The 16204-nt window shown below is 46.3% G+C and overlaps 1 protein-coding gene across 1 annotated transcript in view; it reads right to left on the minus strand.

The window, feature by feature from the left end:
- Positions 1–16204, minus strand: part of LOC112219187 (transcription factor SOX-6) — a 159363-nt gene that overhangs the window by 29709 nt on the left and 113450 nt on the right. The window contains 4 exon segments of the mRNA XM_042301276.1: positions 2073–2154; positions 2156–2206; positions 9572–9640; positions 11064–11236. Of these exon segments, the coding sequence (XP_042157210.1) occupies positions 2073–2154; positions 2156–2206; positions 9572–9640; positions 11064–11236 (375 nt within the window).

Raw genomic sequence — 16204 nt, forward strand, 5'->3', positions numbered from 1 at the left:
AGACAGAGAGATAGAGACAGAGAGAAAGAGCAATAGACAGACAGAGAGAGCGAGAGCCAGAGACAGAGAGTGAGAGAAAGAGAGAGAGAGAGAGAGAACCTAGATCTTAGACAGAGAACCTATCTAAGAGAACCTAGACAGTAAATCTCAGTAAGACCAAAATAATGGTGTTCCAAAAAAGGTCCAGTCGCCAGGACCACAAATACAAATTCCATCTAGACACTGTTGCCCTAGAGCACACAAAAACTATACATACCTTGGCCTAAACATCAGCACCATAGGTAACTTACACAAAGCTGTGAACGATCTGAGAGACAAGGCAATAAGGGCATTCTATGCCATCAAAAGGAACATAAATTTCAACATACCAATTAGGATCTGGCAAAAAATACTTGAATCAGTCATAGAGCCCATTGCCCTTTATGGTTGTGAGGTCTGGGGTCCGCTCACCAACCAAGACTTCACAAAATGGGACAAACACCAAATTGAGACTCTGCACGCAGAATTTTGCAAAAATATCCTCCGTGTACAACGTAAAACACTAAATAATGCATGCAGAGCAGAATTAGGCCGATACCCACTAATTATCAAAATCCAGAAAAGAGCTGTTAAATTCTACAACCACCTAAAAGGAAGCGATTCCCAAACCTTCCATAACAAAGCCATCACCTACAGAGAGATGAACCTGGAGAAGAGTCCCCTAAGCAAGCTGGTCCTGGGGCTCTGTTCACAAACACACCCCACAGAGCCCCAGGACAGCAGCACAATTAGACCCAACCAAATCATGAGAAAACAAAAAGATAATTACTTGACACATTGGAAAGAATTAACAAAAAAACTGAGCAAACTAGAATGCCTATTTGGCCCTAAACAGAGAGTACACAGTGGCAGAATACCAGTCCACTGTGACTGAGAGAAACTTAAGGAAAGCTTTGACTATGTACAGACTTAGTGAGCATGGCCTTGCTACTGAGAAAGACAGAGAGGAGGGAGAGAGACCTGGCTCTCAAGAGAAGACAGGCTATGTGGGACTGCCCACAAAATGAGGTGAAAACAGAGCTGCACTTCCTAACGTATGTCCAATGTATGACAACGATGTCCAAGTAAGACCATAGGGGAGAGAGACATATTTCCCTCAGATTACACAGATCCACAAAGAATTCAGAAAACAAATCCAATTTTGATAAACTCCCATATCTAGGAGGGGAAATACCACAGTGTGCCATCACAACAGCAAGATTTGTGACCTGTTGCCACAAGAAAAGGGCAACCAGTGAAGAACAAACACCATTGTAAATACAACCCATATGTATGCTTATTTATTTTATCTTGTGTTCTTTAACCATTTGTACATTGTTAAAACACTGTATATATATAATATGACATTTGTAATGTCTTTATTGTTTTCAAATTTCTGTATGTGTAATGTTTACTGTTAATTTTTATTGTTTATTTCACTTTTGTATATTATCTACCTCACTTGCTTTGGCAATGTTAGACACATGAGGATGAAAATAAAGCCCCTTGAATTAAACAGAGAGAGAGAGAGAGAGAGAGAGAGAGGGAGAGAGAGAGAGGGAGAGAGAAGAGAGAGAGATAGAGACAGAGAGAGAGACACAGAGAGGGCCACATCTTAACTTGAAACAAACACATAGAACGGAAATATTTCAGAGGTGTGAGAGAAACAGAGAGGAGTGTGTGTGTGTCTGTGTGTGTGTCTGTGAGTGTGTGTGTCTGTGTGTGTGTCTGTGTGGTGTGTGTCTGTGTGTGTGTGTGTGAGACAGTGTGTGTGTGGGTGAGAGTGTGTGAGTGTGTGGAGTGAGACAGAGAGGAGGGTGTGAGACAGTGTGTGTGTGGTGAGTGTGTGTGAGAGTGACAGAGAGGAGGGAGAGAGACAGTGGTGTGAGAGAGACAGTGTCTGTGGTGGGAGAGAGACAGTGAGGTGGGAGAGAAACAGTGGTGTGGAGAGAGACAGTGAGGAGGGAGAGTGACAGTGTGAGGGTGTGAGACAGAGAGTGAGGGTGAGTGACAGTGAGGTGTGTGTGTGTGACAGTGTGTGTGTGAGTGTGTACCTGGAGGGTAGGACATGAGAGGTGGGAAGAAACAGAAGCCCTGAAACAGTGAGGAGGGAGAGAGACAGAGAGATCGCTGGTCAGAGGAGGTGAGGAAACACTGGGATCATCAGAGGAGGCATGTGACCCTGCACCTGAGAGAGCGAGAGAGAGAGAGTTTAATAGTTTTGTTGTACTAATGACTATTCTGATTAATATGTCTATATGTCTTCTTCTGTTTCTGTTTCTAATAAATGTTAGTGTGTTTATGTTTCCAATGTTGAATTGTTCATAGTAATATATTTTTTATTATGCCAATAAAGCAATGAAATGTTATTGAGAGACAGAGAGGAGGGAGAGACAGATGGGGAGTGAGAAAGACAGAGAGGAGGGAGAGAGACAGAGAGGAGGGAGAGAGACAGAGAGGAGGGAGAGAAACAGAGAGGAGGGAGAGAGACAGAGAGGAGGGAGAGAGACAGAGAGGAGGGAGAGAGAAACAGAGAGGAGGGAGAGAGACAGAGAGGAGGGAGAGAGACAGAGAGGAGGGAGAGAAACAGAGGAGGGAGAAACAGAGGGAGAGAAACAGAGAGGGAGGGAGAGAGACAGAGAGGAGGGAGAGAGACAGAGAGGAGGGAGAGAAACAGAGAGGAGGGAGAAAGACAGAGAGGAGGGAGAGAAACAGAGAGGAGGGAGAGAGACAGAGAGGAGGGAGAGAAACAGAGAGGAGGGAGAGAGACAGAGAGGAGGGAGAGAGACAGAGAGGAGGGAGAGAAACAGAGAGGAGGGAGAGAAACAGAGAGGAGGGAGAGAGACAGAGAGGAGGGAGAGAGACAGAGAGGAGGGAGAGAGACAGAGAGGAGGGAGAGAGACAGAGAGGAGGGAGAGAGACAGAGAGGAGGGAGAGAGACAGAGAGGAGGGAGAGAGACAGAGAGGAGGGAGAAAGACAGAGGAGGGAGAGAGACAGAGAGGAGGGAGAGAAACAGAGAGGTGGGAGAGAGACAGAGAGGAGGGAGAGAAACAGAGAGGAGGGAGAAAGACAGAGGAGGGAGAGATCACATCCAAAACAGAGATTCACATGAGGGAGAGAAACAGAGAGGAGGGAGAGAAACAGAGAGGAGGGAGAGACAACAGAGAGGAGGGAGAGAGACAGAGAGGTGGGAGAGAGACAGAGAGGAGGGAGAGAAACAGAGAGGAGGGAGAGAGACAGAGAGGAGGGACAGAACACAGAGACACAGGGAGAAAGACGGAGAGGAGGGAGAGAAACAGAGAGGAGGGAGACAGAGACAGACAGGAGGGAGAGAGACAGAGAGGAGGGAGAGAGACAGACAGGAGGGAGAGAGACAGAGAGGAGGGAGAGAGACAGAGAGGAGGGAGAGAGACAGAGGAGGGAGAGAGACAGAGAGGTGGGAGACAGACAGAGAGGAGGGAGAGAGACAGAGAGGAGGGAGAGACACAGAGAGGAGGGAGAGAAACAGAGAGGAGGGAGAAAGACAGAGGAGGGAGAGAAACAGAGAGGAGGGAGAGAAACAGAAAGGAGGGAGAGAGACAGACAAGACAGAGAGACAGACACAGGAGGGAGAGACAGAGAGAGAGACAGATGGGGAGGGAGAGAGACAGACAGGAGGGAGAGAGACAGAGAGGAGGGAGAGAGACAGAGAGGAGGGAGAGAAACAGAAAGGAGGGAGAGAAACAGAGAGCAGGGAGAGAGACAGAGAGGACACAGAGAGAGACAGAGAGGTGGGAGAGAGACAGAGAGGAGGGAGAGAGACAGAGAGGTGGGAGAGAGACAGAGAGGAGAGAGAGAAACAGAGGAGGGAGAGAAACAGAGAGGAGGGAGAGAAACAGAGAGGAGGGAGAGAGACAGAGAGGAGGGAGAGAAACAGAAAGGAGGGAGAGAGACAGAGAGGAGGGAGAGAGACAGAGAGGAGGGAGAGAGACAGAGAGGAGGGAGAGAAACAGAAAGGAGGGGATAGGGAGAAAGATAGAAGAGTATTTTAATTCTGTGGCACTATCATCACATCCAAAAAGCATATTGCCCACAATTCACATGCTCATATCTTCCAGAGAGACAGAGGTAAGAGAGCAGGCACTTACGCACACACACACACAGACACACACACACACACAGACACACACACACACACACACACACACACACACACAGACACACACACACACACACACACACACACACACACACACACACACACACACACACACACACACACACACACACACACACACACACACACACACACACACACACACACACACACACACACACACACACACACACACACACACACACACACACACACAGTCCAAAGGGGCCTGACACAGACACACACACACACACACACACACACACACACACACACACACACACACACACACACACAGAGTATAGTCCAAAGGGGGCCTGACACAGAGACCTTCACACAAACACAGGAGCAGAGGAGTGAAGGGTCAACTTGGGAGGAAGAAAAAAACAGCCGTTTCCCTGGGAAAGTCAACATAATGCTGTGTGTGTGTGTGTGTAGTTTATTTTATCTGACCCTGAAAGCTCTCAAAGTGGGGGTTTAAGTTAGCATCAAAGTAGTTAAAGTAATGAGGTTGGTATTGAATGGACGACTAGATCGTATCAAAGACAAGCCTGAGGATTTTCTCTTTTGAGTAATCTATTAGTACTATATGTATGCACAGTTAATGAGCTCTCTCTCTCTCCCTCTCCCCCTCTCTCTCTCTCTCTCTCTCACCATCATCATCATAATCAGTGATACTCTGATTATCTGACCTTACTTATTTTTTTTTTTAACCTGAAATTATCGCTGGAAAAGGAAAGTAACGTTGCGGTCCAGTCAGGCAGAAGTAGAAGTGGAGAAAATATAAGGGGAACATGTGTGGCTGATTTTGTTAAATGAGTGGCGTGTCTCTAGGGTGTGAACTCAAAGAGCATGGGTGAACAGGAGAGCAGACACAAACAACCCGGCCTTGACTGTGTCTGTGCAGCGTGTGTGTGCTTCTCTCAAAGACTGCGGAGCGCTTTTCTTGATTGCCATCTCTTGGAAGGCCCTATAAGGTTCCCTCTCACTGCACACACAGGAGGCCCAGACACAAAGACACACACACACACAGACGTCTTGTGACATCACCGAGAGACCAGGGCGAGAATGACGGGGAGAAGAAAAGTCTGCGTGTCCAAGTGGAGGGGGAAAGCAGGACTGAATGCTCCATTCATTGTGTTCCTCTGGGAATGCCTAGACTCCCCTCCACCAGTACAAACACAAAGCGCAGGCCTTCTTCTAGGGGGGAGAGAGGGATGAATGCCCTGCTCTCCCCGAGCCATAAGAAAAACATAGGGCCCCCTTCCCCAACTACCCACCAGACACACACACACACACATACGCACACGCAGACACACACATGCATACATGGTATTAATGGTCCTACTGTGTAAAGGGTGGGTTGTGAGGCGGGGGCAGTAACGTGTGTGTGTGGGTAAGGTTGGGGACTGAGAGAGTGTGATTGTGTATGTGCGAGAGGTGGGTGGGGGGGTGAGAAAAATGAAGAGAAAGAAAGAGGGAGTACGCATATGTGTCTGCAAGATAGATTCCTGTCCGTCTGCATTTTTTGGGGGGGGGGTCTAGTTTAGGCTGGTAGGCAGAGTTACTGTTTGTATGCTTTACACCCACACATTCATATCAGCAGCTTTTAAGACATATTCTAAGTGTTTCCAGCTCCTGGTCCAGGGGGCCCAAAGAGACGCATGTTTCTATTCTTTCTTTTGTTAACCTCTAGCACTAACACACCTGATTTAAATCCTCGTCTAGCCTTTGATTACAGATTTCAATCAGGTGTGTTAGCACCCCTTCGGCTTCCACAGGAACAGCATTGGCTCCAGACAAATCCCTTACCAGCCAATCCCCATGATGGCTCACACTTGACTTCCTGTCATTTTCCATAGTTGCTGAATTTGTTTTGACATTACAGTTGGCCACTGGCTTTCCGAGCCATCGTGTCCCGTCCTGCTTGCTGAGGCTATTGAACAAGACATTTTTATACCTACTTGTTAAAGAGCTACTGGGCAGAAGGGACAAGGTCAGGTTTAAGGGAGAAAAGAGAACGAGGAAGTAATATAGAACAATAAAGAAAACGTTTGAAAAGCGAAGTGACGCGCGAGAGGAGAAGGCGTGGAGGTAAAAAAAAAGGTGGAAACTGGCTAGATGAGGAATCTGAAAAATAAGAAACCCTTGGGAAAACAGTAACGTGGAGAAGAGGAACAAATGAGCGGAAGAAGTGGTGAAGAACGAGAGAGGGATGAAAAAAAAGAAATTGAAAGTGAGGGGAGAAAAATTAAATGATTGAAGAACTGAGGGGGACAGAATGAAGTGTGGGTTTGTAATTAGGCCCGTTAGCTTTTTCCCGGGTTCTGTAGTCTGGGCCTCTGTGGCCCTGCGGAAACCAAGATAATATGAGACACATTAAGGGCTCACTTAACAAAGACACATGCCTGTCAACCACCGTGACGAACAAAGGAAGGGGCACCCTCACTCACCCAGAGTGTGTGTGTGTGTGTGTGTGTGTACGTGTGTTTGTGTGTGTGTGTGTGTGTGTGTGTGTGTGTGTGTGTGTGTGTGTGTGTGTGTGTGTACGTGTGTGTGTGTGTGTGTGTGAGAGTGTACGTGTGTGTATGTGTGTGTGTGTGTGTGTGTACGTGTGTGTGTGTGTGTGTGAGAGTGTACGTGTGTGTATGTGTGTGTGTGTGTGTGTGTGTGTGTGTGTGTGTGTGTGTGTGTGTGCGTGTGTGAGTGTGTGTGTGTATGTGTGTGTGTGTGTGTGTGTGTGTGTGTGTGTGTGTGTGTGTACGTGTGTGTGTGTGTGTGTGTGTGTGTGTGTACGTGTGTGTGTGTGTGTGTGTGTGTGTGTGTGTGTGTGTGTGTGTGCGTGTGCGTGTGTGTGTGTGTACGTGTGTGTGTGTGTATATATATTTCACCATGAGGCTGTCGGAAGCTTTCCGTTAACCCTTGGAAGTTCCCTGCTTCTACAGGCCATTTAAAAACCACATGACAGGAAACCAGTGTCACTTTGAACTGGGCTCTCCCTCACCGTAAAGCACAAGACTGGTAAAAAAACAACAACAACATTACAACCAGAGAAAGGAAAACAACTTTGACATAAGCGGTTGTACTTTTGGATTCGCGAAAAGGGAAAAGTTGGGTAATTTCCAGTCCTCCAAAATGCTAGGGATTTAGGACTTGGGCAATTGAATTTACTCCGACCTGGGAAGTACAGGTGTGAACCCGGGGAACATCGTTTAACACACGGGATCATGCTGATCTCGTCTAAATGCTGTGAAACGCTGTCTCCCCCAGAAGTACAGTGGGGGCCTCCGCATCCCAAATGACACCCTGTTCCCTAGGCAGTGCACTATATAGGGAAGAGGGTGCCATTTGGGACGCAGACGGGGAATGAACCCCAAACAGTAGCCCTTGGTCAGTCCCTTCAGAGCATCGGTCCCCAGTAGCCTGGAAGGAGAAGCCTGGAGTCGATCAGTAGAAGCAGACGGACTGTTCTTGTGGTGCCGGGCTGCGTGTATGTTTAAGGCCAAAACACTTTCAACACTGCATAAACAGCCAGGACCCCAGCGGCTCTAAAGTGAATCCACATTTCAAGGCATTGTGTTCTACAGCTGGAGTTAAGATTACAATACATATATAGGCTACTCGAGAATAGAATAGGAGTAGTCCTACTCATTAGAATAATGTTCTTTCTAATAATGACACATTTTATACAGGGATTTCCATGGACCCTAAAAAGATTTTATTTCCTAACTGAGCATTGGCCGCTGCTTGTATGAAATGCATTGCGTTAGAAGTCCATGAACGTAATTTCCCTATACTCGTTATCCCCTATTACACTCCACTAGAGTCACGACTGGTATAAACTGGTAGCAATAATAATAATCACAATTGATTATTCCTAATCACTGTTCAAGACACACAAGGGCATTCGTTGTACACAGCAACCAAAGCTTACTTATGTCACGCTCGTTATAAAGAGTGGACCAAGATGCAGAGTGGTATGGTTCCCTCCTCTTTATTAGGTAGTGAAACTCAAAGAAAACAATAAATGCAAACCGAACCGTGAAGCTGCTATAGTGCTCACAGTGCTCATACATCGTCAATATCCCACAAAGCACAAAGGGGAAATGGCTGCCTAAATATGATCCCCAATCAGAGACAACGATAAACAGCTGCCTCTGACTGGGAACCATACCAGGCCAACATAATTATAATTACCTAGATGACCCAGCCTAGTCACACCCCGACCTAACCAACATCGAGAATAAAAAGCTCTCTATGGTCAGGGCGTGACAACTTAGCTCTTTCAAAAGGACTTAGCATGTTTAAGAGTATTTACAAAGCATTGACAGGCACTGTATGCCAGACATGGGTTCAGACATGGGTTCAGACATGGGTTCAGACATGGGTTCAGACATGTGTTCAAATACTATTTGAAATCATTTCAAAATAATTGATCTGTGCTTGACTGAGCTTGCCTGTTGCAATGGAACCAATAGAAAAGTCTGAAGTGTAAAACCCCACCCACTTGACACTCCAGCCAGACTTAAAGCAAAAGCTCAAAGTGTTTGAAAGATTTCGAAACAGCATTTGAACCGAGGTCTGCCGATCATGTTTGCACTTCTTAACAGCAGCAGACATGCCAAAACGTTACTTCTCTCAACAACACCAAAACAAACTGTAGCCAAACTGTAGGACACATTGAGGCCACGTGATCATAAAGACTAGTAGTTTTGCTGTCACACACAGACTCTCCCGAGAGCCGGTCCTAATGAACTCAGATCTGTGGTTTATTAAAAGCAGAGAGGGGGGCTTGTTAAAAGCAGAACACCTCCAGAGCTGCAGAGCACAAGGGACCCTGGCTCACTGCCTTCCCCAGCCACGTGCCTTTTCTGGGGTGTGTGAGAGGGAAGAAGCTCCCCTGTCTGGGTCAGTGTCTCTGCAACCAGTCAGCGCCAGTGGTGAAGACGGGACAAGTTAGAGTCTGGTGAAGAGGGAATATGAGCGAGAACTCTGCCAGGCGTTACGATAGAAGGAACGAGAATGAAGGAGAAAAGGGGTTGATATAGGTGAGAGGGAAAGAGACATGGAGTGGGAGGGAGGGGGGGGTAGCAAGTAGCTAGAGAAAAATAGATGACCAGTATGATTGAGCGAATTTAGAGGAATGAAAGTGTGGAGAAAGGAAGGAAAAAAAAGATGTTGATGAACGGAAGAGGTAGCAGAGAGAAGCCGGTAGGACTCCGGGGATAGTGTATTAATCTAGGCATGATCAATGACCCAGCAATTGATCCCATAAACAGGTCAATTACAGGGGCCATCGTGTGTGTGTATGCACATTCGGGTGCGCGTACATGTGCGTGTGTATGTGTGTGTGTGTATGAACACATGACTAAGATGGAAGAGAAGGAGCGCGGCCACAGTAAGCAGTGGGCACTGACCTGTATCTGTTGCTGGAGAACGTTGATCTTATGCTGCTGCTGCAGGAGCTGCTGCTGCTGTGTCGTAATCTGGAGGGAGGCACAAATGAGACACGAGTGAGAAGAGGAGATACCGAGGTATTGACCAACGACAGAAGAGAGGGAATACCATCCTTTAAAAGGGTTTTTGAGTTTGAACAATCTGGGGAGACAGAGCAGAGTGAGACAAGGACGAGACGACAATTAGAAAATAATGAGATGTCGACGATGCGCTGGAGTGGACACAAGGGAAAATACAGAGTGACGCGCAAAAGGTGAGAGTTTTGAGTTTGAACATAGATATAGAACATAGAACATAGGGCATACAAGACAGACAGAACAGAGTGAGGCAAGAACGAGACAAGAACGAGACATGAAAGAACAAAGTGAGACAAAAGGGATGAGATGACGGGAAAGAAGAGAATTTAAGCTTGAACATATCTTTATTTTTGACATTAGGTGACAGAAGATAGAGACTTCAGTGAGAAGCAACAGGAGGGCTGAGACTGAGTCCAGAAAGGGGGAAATATTGGGAGAGGGAAACAGAGTGGGTTAACCCACATCAACACTGGCAGTAGCACGTGCTCAAGCGACGCTATCAGTCAACAGTGAAGCAGTGAGATTGACATGTTTACGACCCTGACTGACACAAGCCTGCCTCCTCCTTGACTACCTGTCGCCAGGGGCGGAGCCTAGGCAGTGACAGACAGTTGCAATTATCCAAAAGCGGAGTGTATATTCACTCAACGAGAATACAAAACAGCTGCCCCATTTTTGAAAAGTTATTTGATATATATTTGTATTTATATAATTACAGGCTGTCCATTATGGGACGTCGCTCATCCAAACATGTGTCAAGATTCATTTAGGCAAGGCTTCTCAGTGGTGTCAATATAGGTCATTACCCCGTCATGTCTGAACAGCTAAATAGCAGGCCAATTTAAAAATCTGTCTATTAATCACACTCACTTTTCTTTGTGATGGAATGTTGTCTCATAATGGGGTGATGGGAATAAAGTACTTGTCCAAACATAATCTCTCTCTCTCTCACTCTCTCTCCCTCCCTCCCTGCCTGACTCCCTCCCTCCCTCTCCCCCCTCCCTCCCTGCTTCTCTCCCCCTACCTACCTACCTCCCTCCCTGCCTCTCTCTCTCCCTCCCTCCCTCCCTCCCTCCCTCCCTCCCTCCCTCCCTCCCTCCCTCCCTCCCTCCCTGCCTGTCTGCCTGTCTGCCTGTCTGCCTGTCTGCCTGTCTGCCTGTCTGCCTGTCCCTGCCTCCCTCCCTCCCCGCCTCTCTCCCTCCCCGCCTCTCCCTCCCTCCCTGCCTCTCTCTCTCCCTCCCTCCCTGCCTCTCTCTCTCCCTCCCTCCCTGCCTCTCTCTCTCCCTCCCTCTCTCCCTCCCTCCCTTCCTGCCTTTCTCCCTCCCTCCCCGCCTCTGTCCCTCCCTGCCTCCCTCCCTCCCTCCCTCCCTCACACCTGGTCCTGCTGCTGACGGGCCAGCTCCATTTGCTGCCTCTGCTTCTCCATCTGTGAGACGGCCATCTTCTTCTGCTCGTCGTGGGCCGCCAGGAGCTGCTCCCGCAGGCTGATGAGCTGGCCAATCATGGTCGAAAGCTGACGCTCCTTCTCCTCCAAACTCTCTGGGGTACCTGACGGAGAGCGAGAGTTGGGGGTTAGAAGGATGGAGGGAGAAGGAGAGGGGGAGGTGTGTGGAAGTGTCGACGAAATCGCTGTCATATAAGTGAGATATAAATGTATGCATGATCATCTTCAATTTGTTATATTTATTTCATCTACAAGGTCTCCCATCTCTGAATCGTGCCACTTGACTGGCCCTGACCTCTGCTTCCTACAGTTGGTCTGCGTCCCCATGCATTCATCACTGCTTTCACCAAGGTACTCGACTACAATGTATTTCCAGGTAAAGAGTAATACCTTTACCTTTTGTCACACCCTAACCATAGAGAACCCTTGGTTCTTTTGTCACACCCTAACCATAGAGAACCCTTGGTTCTTTTGTCACACCCTAACCATAGAGAACCCTTGGTTCTTTTGTCACACCCTAACCATAGAGAACCCTTGGTTCTTTTGTCACACCCTAACCATAGAGAACCCTTGGTTCTTTTGTCACACCCTAACCAGAACCCTTGGTTCTCTATGGTGTAGTAGGTCAGGGTGTGACTAGGGGGTGTTCTAGTATGTCTATTTCTGTGTTGGTGCTAATATGGTTCCCAATTAGAGGCAGCTGTTTATCGTTGCCTCTGATTGGGGATCATATTTAGGTAGCCATTTCCCCACCTGTGTTTGTGGGATATTGTTTGTGTTTAGTTGCCTGTATGCACGTCATGACTTCACGTTTTGGTTGTTTCACGGAGATTCAAAATACGTGGAATTATACTCATGTTGCGCCTTGGTCCGCTCATTTTCAATTACATATGTATGCTATTGAATTGCAGGCTAATATCAATAGCTTTATCCAGATGCACTAACTACAGTAATAGCGTGTCTACAATAAGCCCAAGAGTGGAATATATTTGATGACTCTCTGTTCCATCTACTGTAACTTGATTTGGCCTGCGTCCCAAACGGCACTCTATTCCCTATACAGTGCACTACTTTTGACCAGGGCCCATAGGGCTCTGGCCAAAAGTAGTGCACTATGTAGGAAATAGGGTGCCATTAGGGACAAAGTCTAGGTCTGCATATATCAAAGACAACTGTTTCCTCTCTTCATTCTTTTCGCTCACTTTCTCGGCTCTCTCACACTCCTCTCTTCCCTTGTTTTCGCCATTACTTTCCCAAAATTAACTTGAGTCTATTTTCTCTCTGGCCGGTTCCTTTCTTTCGTTTGTATTCTCTTCCACTTTTCCTTCTCCTCCCTCCCTTCTTCCACTCTCCCCGCTCCCCCTTTTATCACTCTTATCCTTTCTTAATTCAAGGTGTTCTGTTTCCAATAATGTTATATTCTCATCAAAGCAAAAAAACACAAGATAAATGCATGTTTGCTCACTGCTCAGATATATTTTTTCCAACAGCTAGTGGAATGTAACCAACATAAAGGCTAGCACTGGCTAGCAGAGAAGGCTAATAGAAAAGACTAGCGGAACAGTCTGGCATTGCAGGCTAGCACTGACGCTAAATGGCTAATTAGCCATGCTAGTTCTGATGCTAAATGGCTAGTCAGCCATACCAGCTCTGATGCTAAATTCATCTTTCAATTCAATAAAACTTTATTTATTCCCTCAGTAATTACAAAAGGCAAGTCAGTTCCAAGTAAATAAATTAGGACAAGGGCCAATCATATCAAACACAGACAGAAAATCTCTGATAATGATGTTACCACCAGGCTGCATAGAGATCAACCAAGGGGCTGCACATGTGACTAAGGCTCAATCCCAATACCCCTCCCTCCCGCCCTCATTTTTGAGTGTCCCTTGATGGGGGAGTGGCAGAGCAACTGGTGGAGAGCTAAATAAGGCCTAGGGAATGGGACATCACGACATCAAGACATCCCTCACGCATATCAGACACTGCCAATGGATACCACCATTCATTGACCACGAGACTTGTGTTTTTCACAATGCCTGTACTGGCGACAGTATTAGCTTTCCATATATTTCTCATGCAACAAATATGCACTTACTACCATACGAGCAACAACTGAGAACAGCAGAACAACAATGTGCCCGTACGCTGTAGACCACACTACCTACCATTAGAGCGTTCTCATCTGTATTCTTTGTAGCTGTTTACATACCACCACAGTCAGAGGCTGACACTAAGACAGCATTGAATGAGCTGTATTCCGCCATAAGCAAAGAAGAAAACGCTCACCCAGAGGCAGTGCTCCTAGTAGGTGGGAACTTTAATGCAGGGAAACTTAAATCCGTTTTACCAAATTTCTATCAGCATGTTAAATGTGCAACCAGAGGAAAAAGAACTCTGGACCACCTATACTCCACACACAGAGATGCATACAAAGCTCTCCCTCACCCTCCATTTGGCTAATCTGACCATAATTCTATCCTCCTGATTCCTGCTTAGAAGCTAAAATTAAAGCAGGAAGCACAAGTGACTAGATCAATAAAAAAAAGTGTTCAGAGGACAGACTGCAGCACAGACTGGAATATGTTCCGGGATTCCTTCGATGGCATTGAGGAGTACAACACATCAGTCACTGGCTTCATCAATAAGTGCATCGATGACATCGTCCCCACAGTGACCGTACGTACATATCCCAACCAGAAACCATGGATTACAAGCAGCATCCACACTGAGCTAAAGGCTAGAGCAGCCTCTTTCAAGGAGTCTCTTTAACCCGGACTCTATCCCGCTATGCCCTCCGACGAACCATCAAACAGGCAAAGCGTCAATACAGGACTAAGATTGAATCGTACGACACCGGCTCTGACACTCGTCAGATGTGGCAGGGCTTGCAAACCATTACAGACTACAAAGTGAAACACAGCCGAGAGCTTCCCAGTGACACAAGCCTACCAGATGAGCTAAACTACTGGAAGACTGTGTGATCACAGGGTAGGTAACAACACATCCGCCACGCTGATCCTCAACACAGGGGCCCCTCGGGGGTGCGTACTCAGTCTCCTTACTCAAAGTTGAATTGGAACACTACTCCGAATCTACGCGGCTCGTGGGATCTCGCAAAATGGAGAGGGAGGGCTAAGGGACGGAATTGGGATTGAGCCTTCAGCTTTCCAGTCAGCAGTCCCCGTTAGCAGTCCCCCCAAACTCTTACATACATTCACATACACACATACACTACCGGTCAAAAGTTTTAGAACACTTACTCAATGAAGGGTTTTTCTTTATTTGTACTATTTTCTACATTGTAGAATAATAGTGAAGAAATAAAAACTATGAAATAACACATATGGAATCATGTAGTAATCAAAAAAGTGTTAAACATATTAAAAAAATATTTAATATTTGTAGCCACCCTTTGCCTTGACAGTTTTGCACACTCTTGGCATTCTCTCAACCAGCTTCACGAGGTAGTCACCTGGAATGCATTTCAATTAACAGGTGTGCCTTCTTAAAAGTTCATTTGTGGAATTTCTTTCCTTCTTAATGCATTTGAGCCAATCAGTTGTGTTGTGACAAGGTAAGGGTGATATACAGAAGATAACCCTATTTGGTAAAAGACCAAGTCCATATTACGGCAAGAACAGCTCACATAAGCAAAGAGAAATGACAGTTCATCATTACTTTAAGACATGAAGGTCAGTCAATATGGAACATTTCAAGAACTTTGAAAGTTACTTCAAGTGCAGTCACAAAAACCATCAAGCGTTATGATGAAACTGGCTCTCATGAGGACCACCACAGGAATGGAAGACCCAGAGTTACCTCTGCTGCAGAGGATAAGTTCATTAGAGTTACCAGCCTCAGAAATTGCAGCCCAAAGAAATGCGTCACAGAGTTCAAGTAATAGACACATCTCAACATCAACTTTTCAGAGAAGACTGTGTGAATCAGGCCTTCATGGTCGAAGCTGGTTGAGAGAATGCCAAGAGTGTGCCAAGCTGTCATCAAGGCAAAGAGTGGCTATTTGAAGAATCTAAGGACCTAAAATATATTTAGATTTGTTTAACACTGTTTTGGACACTATGATTCCATATGTGTTATTTCTTAGTGTTGATTTCCTCACTATTATTCTACAATGTAGATAGAAATAGAAAAATCCTTGAATGAGTACGTGTTCTAAAACTTTTGACCGGTAGTTTACACACACAATTGGTGTTGGACAATCAACCTACTCAATCACCCCCAACCGCCACCCCCACACACACACACACACACACACACACACACACACACACACACACACACACACACACACACACACACACACACACACACACACACACACACACCAATATTGCTTCCATCCCTCTCCTTGCCCCAACCTGGGCTCAACCAGAGACCCTCTGAACACATCGACAACAGTCATCCAAGAAGATTCACTATCTATCACTCCACAACAGCTGCAGCCCTTACAGAGCAAATACTTCAAGGTCTCAGAGTGAGTGACTTCACCAATTGAAACACTACTAGTGTACACCTCTAACTGGCTAGCCATTTCACACCGGTCACACACACCCTTTGACCTCCTCCTTCTCCGCAGCAACCCCAGCAGCTGGGCAGAGCCCAACTGAGTAATCTGGGTTAACAGCATCAACGTAACGGTCTTCCTTCATTCTGTCCTTCTCCTTGCCCCGACCTGGGCTTGTCCCAGGGAAGTATCGTTACCTATTACTCAGAACAAGGGAAGCAACAATTTCAAGGTCGACGTCAATTGAAACACTACTAGTGCGCACCGCTAACTAGGTAGCCATTTCCAACGGGTTATACACACACACACACACACACACACACACACACACACACACACACACACACATTCCCTAAAGTGAATATTTCAATGCCAGGTGTAGTCACAGGACAATAATAGACATGCATATACATCTCCAGTATATGTATTTATTATGCCATGCGCAAAAACACATGCTAGACATTCATCAAATATAGCTGACAGTAATAAAAATAATAATTTCAGCCTTTTCTGAAAACAACAAGAGAGCCTTGACCAATTTTGC

This window comes from Oncorhynchus tshawytscha, linkage group LG19 (assembly GCF_018296145.1).
Source record: "Oncorhynchus tshawytscha isolate Ot180627B linkage group LG19, Otsh_v2.0, whole genome shotgun sequence".
Classification (NCBI taxonomy): domain Eukaryota; kingdom Metazoa; phylum Chordata; class Actinopteri; order Salmoniformes; family Salmonidae; genus Oncorhynchus; species Oncorhynchus tshawytscha.